Here is a 17269-nt window from a genome sequence, read left to right on the forward strand (position 1 = left end):
TCAGAGGATGAGATAGCTGGATGGCATCACCAATGCAATGGACGTGAACTTCGGAAAACTCTGGGAGATGAAGAAGGACAGGGAGGCCTGACGTGCTGCAGTCCATGGGGTCCCAAAGAGTTGGACACAACTTGCTGGCTGAACAACAACAACTTAATACATAAAGTAACTAGATAAAGAGCAAGAAAATTTCAGTAATTTCCTTTTACTGAAATTAGTAAAAGGAAAGAAATCATAAAGATTATAATAGAAATAAATGAAATAGACACAAAGAAAACAATAGCAAAGATCAATGAAACTAAAAGCTGTTTCTTTGAAAAGATAAAATTATAAACATTTAGTCAGAATCATCAAGAAAAATGGTAGAGGACTCAAATCATTCACATTAGAAATGAAAAACAAGAAATTACAAGAGACACCACAGAAATACACAGGATCATAAGAGACTATTACAAGCAACTATATGCAAAAAAAATGGATAACCTAGAAGAAATGGACAAATTCTTAGAAAGTTACAACCTTCCAAGACTGAAACAGAAAGAGATAGAAAATATGAAGACCAATCATATGTACCAAAATTGAAAGTGTAATTAAAAATCTTTCAATAAATAAAAGTCCAGGACCAAATGGCTTCATGGGCAAATTCCATCAAACATTTAGAGAGGAGTTAACATCTATCCTTATGAAACTATTCCAAAGAAATTGCAGAAGAAAGAATACTCTCAAACTTATTCTATGAGGCCACCAACACTCTGGTACCAAAATCAGACAAAGATATCACAAAAAACAAAATTATAGGTCAATAACAGTGATGAATATAGATGCAAAAATCCTCAACAAAATTCTAGGAAACTGAAAATAATAAATCAAATTAAAAGAATCATACACTATCATCAAGTGGCATTTCTCCCAGATATGCCAGGATTCTTCAACATATATAAATACATCAGTATGATATAACATATCAACAAGTTAAAGAGTAAAAAATCATAAGATTATCTCAATAGATGCAGAAAAACCTTCTGACAAAAATTCAATAACCATATATGATTTTTTAAAAAATCCAGAAAGTGGGCAAAGAGGGAACATACCTCAATATAATAAAGGCTACATATGACAAACCCACAGTTAACATCATACTCAACAGCCAAAAGCGGTTTCCTCTAATGTCACAAACAAGACAATGAGGCCACCCTCACCAGCTTTATTCAATTTTGGAAGTCCTAGCCATGGCATTCAGAGGAGATAAAGAAATACAATAAACTCAACTTGAAAAAGAATAAGTAAAACTGTCACTATTTGCAGATGACATTATTCTATATGTAGAAAATCCTAAAGATGCTACCAGAAATGAGATGAGAAGTAAACTACAAGAAAAAAAAATGATACATAGAAAATCCTAAAGATGCTACCAGAGAATCTTATCAATGAATTTAGTACAGTTGCAGAATACAAAATTAATACACAGACTTCTATTACATTTCTACACATTAACAATGAAAATATCAGAAAGAGAAATTTAAGAAACAAACTCATTTATCATAGCATCAAAAGTATAAAATACCTAGGAATAAACCTACCTAAGGAGGCAAAAACCTGTACTCTAAAAACCATAAGACATTGATGAAAGAAATCAAAGATGGAAAGACAAAACATGTTCTTGGACTGGAAGAATCAATACTGTCAAAATGACTATACACCCAAGGCAACCTACACATTCAATACAATCCATGTCAAAATACCAATGCCATATTTCACAGAACTAGAACAAAAAAATTTAAACTTGTATGGAAACACAAAGACCCTGAACAGCCAAAGCAACCTTTGGAAAGAAAAAGAGCTGGAGGAATCAGGCTTCCTTATTTCATAGTACACTACAAAACTACAGTACTCAAAACAGTATGGCACAAAGGTAGAAATACAGATCAATGGAACAGGATAGAAAAACTAGAAGTAAACTCACACACCTATGCTCAACTAATGCATGACAAAAGAGGCAAGAATATACAATGGAGAAAATACAGTCTCTTCAATAAATGGTGCTGGGAAAACTAGACAGCTACTTTTAAAAGAATGAGATTAGAACATTCTTTAACACCATACACAAAAATAAAATAAGTAACAACACTCTTTCACATCAGTTGCAGCAAAATCTTTTGATACATCTCCTAGAGTAATGGGGGAAAAAAGAAACAAATGGAATCTACTTAAACTCAAAAGCTTTTGCACAGCAAAGGAAACCATTAACAAAATGAAAAGATAACACACAGAATATGAGAAAATATTTGCAAATTATCTGACTGACATGAGTTAATCTACAAAATAAACAACTCACGCATCTTAATAGGAAACAAACAATGAAATAAAAAAGTGGGCAGAAGACCTAAACAAACATTTCTCCAAAGAAGAAATAGAGATGGCCAACAGACACATGAAAAGATGCTCAACACTGCTATTTATTAGAAAATGCAATTCGAAACTACAATGAGATATCACCTCACACCAGTCAGTATGGCCATCATTTTAAAATATCTGTAGCACTATGTATAATAGCCAAGACATGAAAACAACCTTAGTGTCCACTGATGACTTAATTTTTAAAATGTGGTATATACTTACACATACATACCTCAAGGGAGCATTATTCAGTCATACAAAAAATGAAAAATGTCATTTATGACAACATGGATAGGCCCTGTCAGCATTATGCTAATTGAAATCAGTCAGACAGAAAAAAATAAAAACAATATGGCCTCACTTATACATGAAAAATAAAAGCAAACCATCCAAATTCTCATAGACACAGAACAGATTGGTGATTGCCAGAGGACAGGGGTGAGAGGGGGACAAATGAATGAAGATGGATAAAAAGGTATAAATGTCCAATTACAAAATAAACATGCCCTGGGGATAAAATGCATTCAGCATGGTGGCTATAGTTAAAAATGCAGTACTGTATATTTGAAAGCTGCTAAGAGAAAGTAGATTCGAGTCGGACACGACTGAGAGACTGAACTGAACTGAACTGAACTGAAGAGAAAGTTTCTTAAAAATTCTCATCACACACAAAAACTGAAATTATGTGTGATGAAGAATATTAACCAGACTTACTGAGGTGATCATTCCACAATATATAGAAATAGCAAATCATTATGCTATAATATATACTTAACAGAAATGTAACATTACATTTCAATTATATCTCAATGTAAAGTTCTTTAAAACTGAGGGAAATTTGATAAAGAAATGAAACATTTCTTATTTCCAATATTGTGGAGAAATTTAGAACTTATCTCTAAATAAAGAATGCATATAAATGAGAAAATTAGATTCCACAAGATAAATATATTCAAACAGAGAACTAAAAAGAAAATAAGTTACAAAAGAAACAAGTTTTGATACCTGGTAAATAATTAAATAAAATAAAACATTTCATCTATAAAATTAATAAAAACAATTCAAAATTAGAATAGTCAATGCTGTCAGTGGAGGGTTAAAACAGAAAATGAAATACGTCTATTGTGAATGGAAACTGCACTATCTTTTGAGAAATACTTTGATAACAGGCACAATAAGTTTTACTAGTGTTTATTCTTCTTGACTGAATAATGCCACTCGTGGGAATTTCCTATAAGACTGCAAGTCAGAACACAAAGATTTCTCTTCACTCTTATTTAATAAAAACAGAAAATTAGTCATAAAGCTTAACAATAAAAAGTTAAGTAAGTACACTACACTACCTTCATATCAGGAAATACTTTAAAACCATTTAAAGTGATTATCATTAAGAGTTTTAATAATTTGTCAAAATGTGTACAACTATTTTAAATGAGAAAAAAATAAAAATTATATATATGGTATGAACATAATATAAAGATAGGTACAGGAAAAAAGACTGGGAAGTATACCAAGTGATTGCTACTCAAGAATAAGACGATATTATCTACTTTTCTACATTTCTTAATATTTAATATAACACAGACAACACAGAAATACAAAGGATCATAAGACACTACTATCAGCAATTATATGCCAATAAAATGGACAACTTGGAAGAAATGGACAAATTCTTAGAAAAGTAAAACTTTCCAAAACTGAACCAGGAAGAAATAGAAAATCTTAATAGACCCATCACAAGCAGAGAAATTGAAACTGTAATCAGAAATCTTCCAGCAAACAAATGCCCAGGTCCAGACAGCTTCACAGCTGAATTCTACCAAAAATTTAGAGAAGAGCTAACACCTATCCTATTCAAACTCTTCCAGAAAATTGCAGAGGAAGGTAAACTTCCAAACTCATTCTATGAGGCCACCATCACCCTAATACCAAAACCTGACAAAGATGTTACAAAAAAAGAGAACTACAGGCCAATATCACTGATGAACATAGATGCAAAAATCCTTAACAAAATTCTAACAATCAGAATTCAACAACACTTTAAAAAGATCATACATCATGACCAAGTGGGCTTTATCCCAGGAATGCAAGGATTCTTCAATATTCACAAATCAATCAATGTAATACACCACATTAACAAAAGGAAAAATAAAAACCATATGATTATCTCAATAGATGCAGAGAAAGCCTTTGACAAAATTCAACATCCATTTATGATCAAAACCCTCCAGATGGCGGGAATAGAAGGAACATTCCTCAACATAATAAAAACTATATATGACAAACCCACAGCAAACATTATCCTCAATGGTGAAAAATTGAAAGTATTTCCCCTAAAGTCAGGAACAAGATAAGGGTGCCCACTCTCACCACCACTATTAAACATAGTTTTGGAAGTTTTGGCCACAGCAATCAGAGCAGAAAAAGACATAAAAGGAATCCAAATCAGAAAAGAAGAAGTAAAACTCTCACTGTTTGAAGATGACATGATCCTCTACTCAGAAAACCCTAAAGACTCTACCAGAAAATTACTAGAGCTAATCAATGAATATAGTAAAGTTGCAGGATATAAAATCAACACACAGACATCCCTTGCATTCCTATACACTAATAATGAGAAAATAGAGAAATTAAGGAAACAATTCCATTCACCGTTGCAACGAAAAGAATAAAATACTTAGGAATATATCTACCGAAAGTTATGACCAACCTTGATAGTATATTAAAAAGCAGAGACATTACTTTGCCAACCAAGGTCCGTCTAGTCAAGGCAATGGTTTTTCCCATGGTCATGTATGGATGTGAGAGTTGGACTGTGAAGAAAGCTGAGAGCTGAAGAATTGATGCTTTTGAACTGTGGTGTTGGAGAAGACTCTTGAGAGTCCCTTATACTGCAAGGAGATCCAACCAGTCCATTCTAAAGGAGATCAATCCTGGATGTTCATTGGAGGGACTGATGCTAAAGCTGAAACTGCAATACTTTGGCCACCTCATGCGACGAGTTGACTCACTGGAAAAGACTCTGATGCTGGGAAAGTTTGGGGGCGGGAGGAGAAGGGGACGACAGAGAATGAGATGGCTGGATGGCATCACCGACTCTGTGGACATGAGTTTTAGTGTACTCCGGGAGTTGGTGATGGACAGGGAGGCCTGGCGTGCTGTGATTCATGGGGTCGCGGAGAGTCAGACACGACTGAGCGACTCAACTGAACTGAACTGAAATGAAAGAAACAAAAGACCTATATATAGAAAACTATAAAACACTGGTGAAAGAAATCAGAGAGGACACTAATAGATGGAGAAATATAGCGGGTTCATGGATTGGAAGAATAAATATTGTGAAAATGAATATATTACCCAAAGTAATTTATAAGTTCAATGCAATCCCTATCAAGCTACCAATGGTATTTTTCACAGAGCTAGAACAAATAATTTCACAACTTGTATGGAAATACAAAAAGCCTCGAATAGCCAAAGCAATCTTGAGAAAGAAGAATGGAACTGGGGGAATCAACCTGCCAGACTTCAGGTTCTACGACAAAGCCACAGTCATCAAGACAGTATGGTACTGGCATAAAGACAGAAATATAGATCAATGGAACAAAATAGAAAGCCCAGAGATAAATCCATGCACCTATGGACACCTTATCTTTGACAAGGGAGGCAAGAATATTCAATGGAGAAAAGACAATCTCTTTAACAAGTGGTGCTGGGAAAACTGGTCAGCCACTTGTAAAAGAATGAAACTAGAACACTCCATAACACCATACACAAAAATAAACTCAAAATGGATTAAAGATCTAAATTTAAGACCAGAAACTATAAAACTCCTAGAGGAGAACATAGGCAAAACACTCTCCGACATAAATCACAGCAGGATCCTCCATGACCCACCTCCCAGAATATTGGAAATAAAAGCAAAAATAAACAAATGGGACCAATTAAAATTAAAAGCTTCTGCACAGCAAAGGAAACTATAAGCAAGGTGAAAATATAGCCTTCAGAATGGGAGAAATTAATAGCAATGAAGCAACTGACAAAGTATTAATCTCAAAAATATACAAGCAACTCCTGCAGCTCAATTCCAGAAAAATAAACAACCCAATCAAAAAATGGGCCAAAGAACTAAACAGACATTTCTCCAAAGACATACAGATAGATAAAAAACACATGAAAAGATGCTCAACATCACTCATAATCAGAGAAATGCAAATCAAAACCAAAATTTGGTACCATTTCATGCCAGTCAGAATGGCTGCTATCCAAACGTCTACAAGCAATAAACGCTGGAGAGGGTGTGGAGAAAAGGGAACCCTCTTACACTGTTGGTCGGAATGCAAACTAGGACAACCACTATGGAGAACAGTGTGGAGATTCCTTAGAAAACTGGAACTAGAACTGCCATACGACCCAGCAATCGCACTCCTGGGCATACACACCGAGGAAACCAGAATTTAAAGAGACACATGTACTCCAATGTTCATCGCAGCACTGTTTATAATAGCGAGGACGTGGAAGCAACCTAGATGTCCATCTGCAGACGAATGGATAAGAAAGCTGTGGTACATTTACGTGATGGAGTATTACTCAGCAATTAAAAAGAATATATTTGAATCAGTTATAATGAGGTGGATGAAACTGGAGCCTATTATACAGAGTGAAGTAAGCCAGAAAGAAAGACACCAATACAGTATATTAACGCCCATATATGGAATTTAGAAAGATGATAATGAGAACTCTGTATACGAGACAGCAAAAGAGACAGATGTATAGAACAGTCTTTTGGACTCTGTGGGAGAGGGCGAGGGTGGGATGATTTGGGAGAATGGCATTGAAACATGTATATTATCATATGTGAAATGAATTGCCAGTCCAAGTTTGATGCATGATACAGGATGCTCGGGGCTGGTGTACTGGGATGAACCAGAGGGATGGGATGGGGAGGGAAATAGGAGGGGAGGTTCAAGATGGGGAACATATGTACACCCGGGGCAGATTCATGTCAATGTATGGCAAAATCAATACAATAATGTAAAGTAATTAGCCTCCAATTAAAATAAATAAATTTAAAAATAATAATAAATAAATAAATAAATAATAAAATAACAAACCATACTTTACTTCTATGAAGGAAAAGATAAACTATATTACATTTTTTAAAAGCCTCACACTCAAAGATACTCCTTTTTCCCTCAAAGACCAACTAATGGGTATGATATACCAGTCAGGGCAGAAAAACAGGAAAAGCAGGAGCAGTCCAGAGTAGGAATTGGGCTACAAACATGCTGAGATGGGATACCATTTCTGTCTCCAGAGTCTTAGGAAACCCAGTGAGGACAGAAGAAAGTAGTAGAGGCTGGAGGTGAGGCAGAGACATCAGGGTTCATGGACCAAGATCATGAAGACTAACTGGTGTAGGCATCAGTAAACGCAGGCAAAAGAGGCTGAGGAACAAGGGAGTCATCTGAATAGAAGGACAGGAAGCACAGAGAAAGCTTCCCGCTGAGCCAGATTGGGTCTAAGAGTGAGACTGAGCAGGGAAGGGAGGTACAGCAGCTGAGGGCGCTGAGCATGCTTACACTTCCCGAGTCAGGCCTCCCATCCACCAGCTGCAAAACTACAACTTTGTCCACCCTCCCTCTTATGTCACCAGATTTTCTCAGTCTGAAGTAAGATCCATGTGACTATTAGACCAAAGAGCCCTTACACAAATGAAAATACAAAAAGTGAAACTCACCAGTCAAAGCCATTGAATTCATTTGAAGTTTCTATCCATGTGAAAAGTAAAAGCGTAGACAAGAAAAATGACACAATCAACCAAGGGCAAAATAATCGTTCTCTCTGGGAAGAGAAAGAAGGAGGTCTCATTTAGCTCCATTTATCCGTGGTACCTCAGCAACATCTGTTTATACTCCCCAAAGGTCTATATAGTTACAGTGCAGCATTACCCTCCTCAGGCTGGAGAGACTACTGTATTCTTTTGCCCTTGTGGAATTTTGTAGAATCCTATTTATAACATTATAATCATAAGGGATTTGGTTTAGGTCATACCTTAATGACTTAGTGGTTTTCCCTACTTTCTTCAATTTAAGTCTGAATTTGGCAATAAGGAGTTCATGATCTAAACCACAGTCAGTTCCCAGTCTTGTTTTTGCTAACTGTATAGAGTTTCTCCATCTTTGGCTGCAAAGAATATAATCAATCTGATTTCTGTATTGACCATCTGGTGAAGTCCATGTGTAGAGTCGTCTCTTGTGTTGTTGGAAGAAGGTGTTTGCTATGACACGTGTGTTCTCTTGGCAAAACTGTTAGCCTTTGCCCTGCTTCATTTTGAACTTCAAGGCCAAACTTGTCAGTTACTCCAGGTATCTCTTGACTTCCTACTTTTGCATTCCAGTTCCCTATAATGAAAAGGACATCTTTTTTTGCTGTTGGTTCTTGGTCTTGTAGATCTTCATAGAACTGTTCAGCTTCTTCAGCATTAATGGTTGGGGCATGGACTTGGATTAGTGAGATACTGAATGGTTTGCCTTGGAAACAAACAGAGGTCATTCTGTCATTTTTGAGCCTGTACCCAAGTACTGGATTTTGGAATCTTTTGTTGACTATGAAGGGGCGACTCAATTTCTTCTAAGGGATTCTTGCCCACAGTAGTAAATATAATGGTCATCTGAATTAAATTCGCCCATTCCAGTCCATTTTAGTTCACTGATTCCTAAAATGTCGATGCTCACTCTTGCCATCTCCTGTTTGAGCACTTCCAATTTACCTTGATTTATGGACCGAATACTCCAGGTTCCTATGCAATATTGTTCTTTACAGCATCAGACTTTATTTTCACCACCAGACACATCCACAATGGGGTTTTATTTCCACTTTGGCTCAGTCTCTTCATTCTTTCTGGAGCTATTTCTCCACTCTTCTCCAGTAGCAAATTGGGCACCTAACAACCTGGGGAGTTCATCTTTCAGTGTCATATATTTTTGCCTTTTAATACTGTTCATGGGGTTCTCAAGGCAAGAATGCTGAAGTGGTTTACCATTCCCTTCTCCAGTGGACCACGTTTTGTTAGAACTCCCCACTACGGCCCATCTGTCTTGCATGGCCCTACATAGCATGGCTGATAGTTTTATTAAATTAGAAATGTTGTGACCCATGTGATCTGCTTGGTTAGTTTTCTGGGATTGTGGTTTTCACTCTGTCTGCCCTCTCATGGGTGAGGAAAAGAGGCTTGTGGAAGCTGCCTGATGGGAGCGACTGGCTGTAGTTCTTCAGAGTGCCTGAAGAACTATGGATGGAGGTACAGGAGGCAGTTATCAAAAACATCCCCAGGAAGAAGAAATGCAAAAAGATAATGGTTGTCTGAGGAGGACTTACAAATAGCTGAGAAAAGAAGAGAAGTGAAAGGCAAAGGAGAAAAGGAAAGATATACCCATCTGAATGCAGAGTTTCAAAGAATAGCAAGGAGAGATAAGAAAGCTTCCCTAAGTGATCAATGAAAAAAAAAAATAGAAGAAAAAAATAGAATGGTAAAGACTAGAGTCTCGTCAAGAAAATTAAAGATACAAAGGGAACATTTCATGTAAAGATGAGCACAATAGACAGAAATAGGATGGACCTAAAAGAAGCAGAAGATATAAAGAAGACGTGGCAAGAATACACAGAACTACACTAAAAAGACCTTCATGACCCAGATAAACACAATGCTGTAATCATTCACCTAGAGCCAGACATCCTGGAATACAAAGTCAAGTGGGCCTTAGGAAACATCACTACAAATAAAGCTAGGGGAGGTGATGGAATTCCAGCTAAGCTATTTCAAATCCTAAAACCTGATGCTGTTAAAGTGATGCACTCAATATACCAGCAAATCTGGAAAACTCAGCAGTGGCCACAGGACTGGAAAAGGTCAGTTTTCATTCCAATCCCAAAGAAAGTCGATGCCAAAGAATGTTCAAACCACTGCACAATGGCACTCATTCCACACTCTAGTAAAGTAACGCTCAAAATTCTCCAAACTAGGCTTCAACAGTATATAAACCGAAAATTTCCAGATGGTCAATCTGGATTTAGAAAAGGCAGAGGAACCAGAGGTCAAAATGTCAAAATCTGTGGGATCATCGAAAAAGCAACGGAGTTCCAGAAAAAACATCTGCTTCTGTTTCATTGCCTATGCTAAAGCCTTTGAGTGTATGGATCACAAGAAACTGTGGAAAATTCTTAAAGAGTTAGGAATACCAGACCACTTTACCCACCATGAGAGATCTGTATGCAGGTCAAAAAATAAAACAGTTAAAACCAAACATGGAACAATGGTCTGGTTCCAAATTGGGAATGGAGGACGTCAAGCCTGTATATTGTCACCCTGCTTATTTAATTTTTTGCAGAGTACATCATGAGAAACGCTGGGCTGGATGAAGCACAAGCTGGAATCAAGATTGTCTGGAGAAATAAAAAACCTCAGATATGCAGATGACACCACCCTATGGCAGTAAGCAAAGCAGAACTAAAGAGCCTCTTGATGAAGGTGAAAGAGAAGAGTGAAAAAGCTGGCTTAATACTCAACACTGAAAAAACTAAGATCATATCACCTGGTCCCATCACTTCATAGCAAATAGATGGGGAAACAATGGAAATAGTGAGAGGTTTTATCTTTTTGGGGCTCCAAAATCACTGCAGATGGTGACTGCAGCCATGAAATTAAAAGATACTTGCTCTTTGGAAGAAAAGCTATGACCAACATATACAGCATATTAAAAAACAGAGACAATTAACCTGCCAGACTTCAGGCTCTACTACAAAGCCACAGTCATCAAGACAGTATGGTACTGGCATAAAGACAGAAATATAGATCAATGGAACAAAACAGAAAGCCCATAGATAAATCCATGCACCTATGGACACCTTATCTTTGACAAAGGAGGCAAGAATGTACAATGGAGAAAAGACAGTCTCTTTAACAAGTGGTGCTGGGAAAACTGGTCAGCCACTTGTAAAAGAATGAAACTAGAACACTTCCTAACACCATACACCAAAATAAACTCAAAATGGATTAGAGAGCTAAATGTAAGACCAGAAACTATAAAACTCCTAGAGGAGAACATAGGCAAAACACTCTCCGACATAAATCACAGCAGGATCCTCCAAGACCCACCTCCCAGAATATTGGAAATAAAAGCGAAAATAAACGAATGGGACCTAATTAAAATCAAAAGCTTCTGCACAGCAAAGGAAACTATAAGTAAGGTGAAAAGACAGCCTTCAGAATGGGAGAAAATAATAGCAAATGAAGCAACTGATAAAGGATTAATCTCCAAAATATATAAGCAGCTCCTGCAGCTCAATTCCAGAAAAATAAATGACCCAATCAAAAAATGGGCCAAAGAACTAAACAGACATTTCTCCAAAGAAGACATAAAGATGGCTAACAAACACATGAAAAAATGCTCAACATCCCTCATAATCAGAGAAATGCAAATCAAAACCACAATGAGATACCATTTCACACCAGTCAGAATGGCTGCTATCCAAAAGTCTACGTGCAATAAATGCTGGAGAGGGTGTGGAGAGAAGGGAACCCTCTTACACTGTTGGTGGGAATGCAAACTAGTACAGCCACTATGGAGAACAGTGTGGAGATTCCTCAAAAAACTGGAAATAGAACTGCCACACAACCCAGCAATCGCACTTCTGGGCATACACACCGAGGAAACCAGAATTGAAAGAGACACGTGTACTCCAGTGTTCATTGCAGCACTGTTTATAATAGCCAGGACATGGAAGCAACCTAGATGTCCATCTGCAGACGAATGGATAAGAAAGCTTTGGTACATATACACAATGGAATATTACTCAGCCATTAAAAAGAATGCATTTGAATCAGTTCTAATGAGGTGGATGAAACTGGAGCCTATTATACAGAGTGAAGTAAGACAGAAAGAATACACCAATACAGTATACTAACACATATATATATGGAATTTAGAAAGATGGAAATATAACCCTGTATACGAGACAGCAAAAGAGACAGAGTTGTATCAAACAGTCTTTGGGACTTTGTGGGAGAGGGTTAGGGTGGGATGATTTGAGAGAATGACATTGAAACATGTATGTTGTCGTATGTGAAACAAAAAAAAAATAATAATAAAGCAATGGATAGATTAAAAAAATAAATAAATAAAAAATAAACTAAAAATAATTAAATAAAACAAAAAAATAAAAAGCAGAGACATTACTTTGCAAACAAAGGTCCATTAGTCAAAGCTATGGTATTTCCAGTAGTCATGTATGAATGTGAGAGTTGGACTATAAAGAAAGCTCAGAGCCAAAGAATTAAGGCTTTTGAACTGTGATGTTGGAGAAGACTCTTGAGAGGCCCTTGGACTACAAGGAGATTCAACCAGTCCATCCTAAAGGAAATCAGTCCTGAATATTCATTGGAAGGACTGATGCTGAAACTGAAACTCCAATACTTTGGCCACATGATGTGAAGAACTGACTCATTTGAAAAGACCCTGATGCTGGGAAAGTTTTAAGGCGGGAGGAGAAGGGGACGACAGAGGATGAGATGGTTGGATGGCATCACCGACTCCATGGACACGAGTTTAAGTAAACTCAAGGAGCTGGTGATGGACAGGGAGATCTGGTGTGCTGCAGTCCATGGGGTCACAAAGAGTCGGCCATGACTGAACAACTAAACTGAACTGATACTGTCTACACAAACCATGTGTGTCCTTCTAAAAACATGTATTAGATAAAGTCAATCCCCTGCTCACAACTCTCCCAGAGCTTTCTACTATACAAGAATATCACCCAAACTACCTGCCATGGCCCAAAGATTCTACATGGTCAAGCCTTGCCCATTCCTGACCTCCACTCATTCTACCAACTAATGCCATTTCTGAACTCCAGCCACACTGGTTTTCTTTGTGTTTCTAGAACATGACCAAATCTGTTCTCACCTCAAGAGTTTCACACTTCCTGGTTCCTCTGCCTGAAATATTTTTGCCACTATGCATATACATGGCTGGCCCCCACATCTTAACAGACTGCTCACATGACATTGTCTCAACGCAGTCTTCTGTAACCATGTTCCCATCACCTAACACATTTTCCTATGTATTATCTTCAGAGGTCTTCTCTCTAGCCAAAACCATCCTTCTTCATTACCGTTTACTACCTAACTCATCCCAGTAGATTGTGAGGTGCAGGAAGTTAGAAGCCTTAATGGTCTTGTTCACTATGGCACACATTCAATAAACCTGACGAATAAATCCATTTTCTTATTTTGATTTTTATTGTTGACATTCATTCAAAAATGTTCAAAGCCTCCACACTGTTATCAGGATAAATTTCAACTCTTTTAGTTTGACATAAAGATACTTCATAATTTGGTTAAAACATTTTTTCCATCCGGTCACTTACTGTTTATTGCCATGTATAAATAAATTCAACAATGGAAATTCATTTTTCACTAAACACACTACTGTGCTTCTCAATATCTTAAAAATCCCTAGGGACTCTTTACTGCTTACATGGCAGAAATCAAATTCTTAAAACCACACATCTGTCCTGCCTCCATCTCTAGCTTCCCTTGGCATCACTTCTCCCTTCTTATCCTCTGTTCCACCTAAAATACACCTTATACTAAGCCCTTTGACTCCTCCTCTGATACCATTTCTTCTGCCATTCTCTATTCTTTAGCTATCCAATTCTGATCACCTTTAACCTTCTAAATAAAACTATTTTTGACCCATTACACATGATGCATGTAGGCATACACACACACAATTATAGCACTTCTCTCAGACAAAACAAAATGTGGTCCATCTCCCCCTGCCCATCTCTCTGTACCAAAGAGCAGCAGCAGAGTGGTCGTCTAGCTTTCTTCTCCTGTTTGGCTTCCCACTTGCAGCTGTAGCAGCCATTAAGGAAAGTCATATAGCATTCATAGTTGAACTTGCGTTTAATCCATGAATTAAAGTTTTTCCATCTTCCTGTCTCCTCATTCTCAGTCCTGTCAATGTCATCCATGGTTCACCCTTTTGCTGGAATGGTAAATAAAACAGTCAGAATCCAATAGCTTCTTCAAATATTTTCTACCCCACAATTCTACAGAATATTCTATCAACAACAGATAGATCTTTCAAAAGTTCTATCTAAGAAGATGCACTGGATTTGGTGTAGAATAGAGCTTCACCCTTCTTTCCCATGAACTAGTTTAGTGTTTACTGCAGACATTACACTATTCAATGTTTAATTTTCTTAACTCTAAAATGGTACTAATATTCATATTAGTTGCCCTAGCCAACTAATAGATGTTAAAAACATCAAATTAGATAAAAAATACAAATGTGTTTTTAAAACTGTAGTGTGGTCTTGAAGTAGCATTAGAACTTAGAGGCATGGGTGAAGTATATGAAAAAATACGATCCTTGACTAACGAGTTACTCAGACACACATGTGCCTTCCCATTGTCATTCTCTTCTCTCACATATGGCTTTTTGAAAGCCTCAGTCAAAAATGATGGACTATTCAGAACAGCGATGGCTGAAATTAGACAAGTTTATTTTTGCTTTTGCCACAAAAATTTGCCCAAAAATGGTATAAACAAATGTAGTATGTGGCTTCCCAATGCCATTAGAACTGAGACATCTTCCAGTTTGCTCTTCCATTACAGCACATGGCTCCTTCTCAGGGAACAAAACGGATGCTCACTATAACTTCAAATTCCAACTAGCAGAAAGGAAGAAAGACAGAAGGGTGCTCCCCTTTATTTTAAGGATATTTAAAGAAATTGGACATGACATTTCACTAACAGGTGTTTTGTTAAATATCCAAGAACTGAAATTGAAACTGTGCCCCATAAGGTTAAAAAAAAAAACCATCCTGAAACTATACACCATAGGATGACCAGAAAGAGGTGAACAGAAAATTTTGAGCTTGTAGAACCAATCAGCAGATAAGAGAACAACCCGTTTAAAAACACCCTCTGCTTGCAGACTGACTTCACTGATCAAAATGGAGACCCTTCAAGCTTCACATAGCTTAGGAAACCTGGAGTCAGCTCTTGTTCAGTTCAGGCCCGTGTACACTATTTGGGACCACTAACCCTAAAACTGGGCCTTCTCAAATATATGGTGAATGACATTTTGATGTCAGAGTGCCACAAACTTTACCCTCATATCATGATAAGCCTCTCCACTTTTGAACATGCACCCATGAAGAAGAATGTAACTCAGATACACCTGCACAGAACACCGTTTACTTCACCTTTTATCTACCTCCAATTACCTTTTCCCACAGGTAAGACCACCCAAGTTCTTTATCTCATAAATAACTCAAGCCCCTCACCTTCAGGGACCTGGATCTAAGATTTATTTGTTCTCTGCTACAAACCCTGGTGCATTTGTGTTTGGTTTATTGCACATCAGGCAAGTGAAATTGACTTGGTAACAAATTCAGGGAGCCAGATGGGAGGTAACTTCAGAGGGACTTTTTGATCATGATTTATTGGTTCTCTACTGGCATTTCAAGCCTGTGGATGAGTCCAAGCAGCTGCCTGGTCCATCTGTTCCAGGGTTTTGGAAATGCCCTGGATTTCCCCTAGCATAGTACTGCTGACCTTTGGTGCATTATTTTCATGACATGTAAGAAACAGTTTCTGGGTCTGGAAGACATTTGTGTGGCAACCCACTCCAGTGTTCTTGCCTGGGGAATCCCAGGGACGGGGGAGCCTGGTAGGCTTCCGTCTATGGGGTCACACAGAGTCGGACACGACTGAAGTGACTTAGCAGCAGCAGCAACCTGATTAAAAAGTACCAGTGTTTAAACTGTCCAGATAGAATTTGGTAGGATCATGGGCTAGGGCCCCACACTAACAGGGACAATAAAAATGTTACAGCTGGGTTAATGTCCTGAGGTTCTGGCTTTGGGTTTTTCATGTTTTGGCCTAGGTTGTCTTGTCTGTCTATATGCTGCTGCTGCTACTGCTGCTAAGTCGCTTCAGTCGTGTCTGACTCTGTGTGACCCCATATATGGCAGCCCACCAGGCTCCCCGTCCCAGGATTCTCCAGGCAAGAACACTGGACTGGGTTGCCATTTCTTTCTCCAGTGCTTGAAAGGGAAAAATGAAAGTGAAGCCGCTCAGTCATGTCCGACTCCTAGCCACCCCATGGATTGCAGCCTACTAGGCTCCTCCGTCCATGGGATTTTCCAGGCAAGAGTACTGGAGTGGGTTGCCATTGCCTTCTCCGTGTCTGTCTATATATGACTGTCTTATTTGTTAAACAGTAGCTATTTGGAGGCTGAGAACTTGGAAATACTCTATATTCAAATGAAACTAAAAGAAAATGTGAAATGGTGCTTCTTAAGCTTTCCAGCTCCCAAACAGGCAGCCACCCACTGGAATTCCAGCAGGTTTCATGTGCAATTGGTATGGAGCCAACATTTGCAAGAACTCACTTAATTGAGAACTGAAGGAAATCTCACCCTGAAAATCACCAAGATGAGTTTTTTTTGACATTCTAAAAAAAATTTTTTGGCATATGCAGTTAGAGAAGCTGGCTTGATAAAATATCTTCTCAAGATTCTGACACTGAGGGACCAATAGCATTACTAGGAGAAATCCTTAAGTTTTGACACTTACAGTCTTGAAATGCAAACACATGCCTGAGACTATGACCTTGGCTTAATTAGCAGAACCTGAAACTGGTAAAAAAAGGAAAAAAAGGGTGGTGGAGATTAAGATGTCTTTTAAACTCAGGTGGGTAAATTAAACTTATTCTGAATGGTGTATACAAACTAACGAGTTGTAAATTGTAATATACCTAAATCATGACTAAGTTTTAAAATAAAGGCAGATATCTCTGGT

General features: G+C 37.7%; 1 protein-coding gene across 1 annotated transcript in view; it reads right to left on the bottom strand.

The window, feature by feature from the left end:
• Positions 1 to 14430, bottom strand: part of LOC129548370 (glycerophosphodiester phosphodiesterase 6-like) — a 110441-nt gene extending 96011 nt beyond the window's left edge. Inside the window, exons 1-2 of the mRNA XM_088832221.1 lie at positions 14251 to 14430; positions 8135 to 8238 (exon numbers count right to left, since the gene is read on the bottom strand). Of these exons, the coding sequence (XP_088688347.1) occupies positions 8135 to 8238; positions 14251 to 14430 (284 nt within the window). The remainder of the gene's footprint in view (positions 1 to 8134; positions 8239 to 14250) is intronic.
• Positions 14431 to 17269: the final 2839 nt, after the last annotated feature.

The sequence above is a fragment of the Moschus berezovskii genome, chromosome 25, assembly GCF_049115385.1.
Source record: "Moschus berezovskii isolate FMDL1 chromosome 25, NW_MosBer_1.0, whole genome shotgun sequence".
In the NCBI taxonomy this organism is placed as follows: Eukaryota; Metazoa; Chordata; class Mammalia; order Artiodactyla; family Moschidae; genus Moschus; species Moschus berezovskii.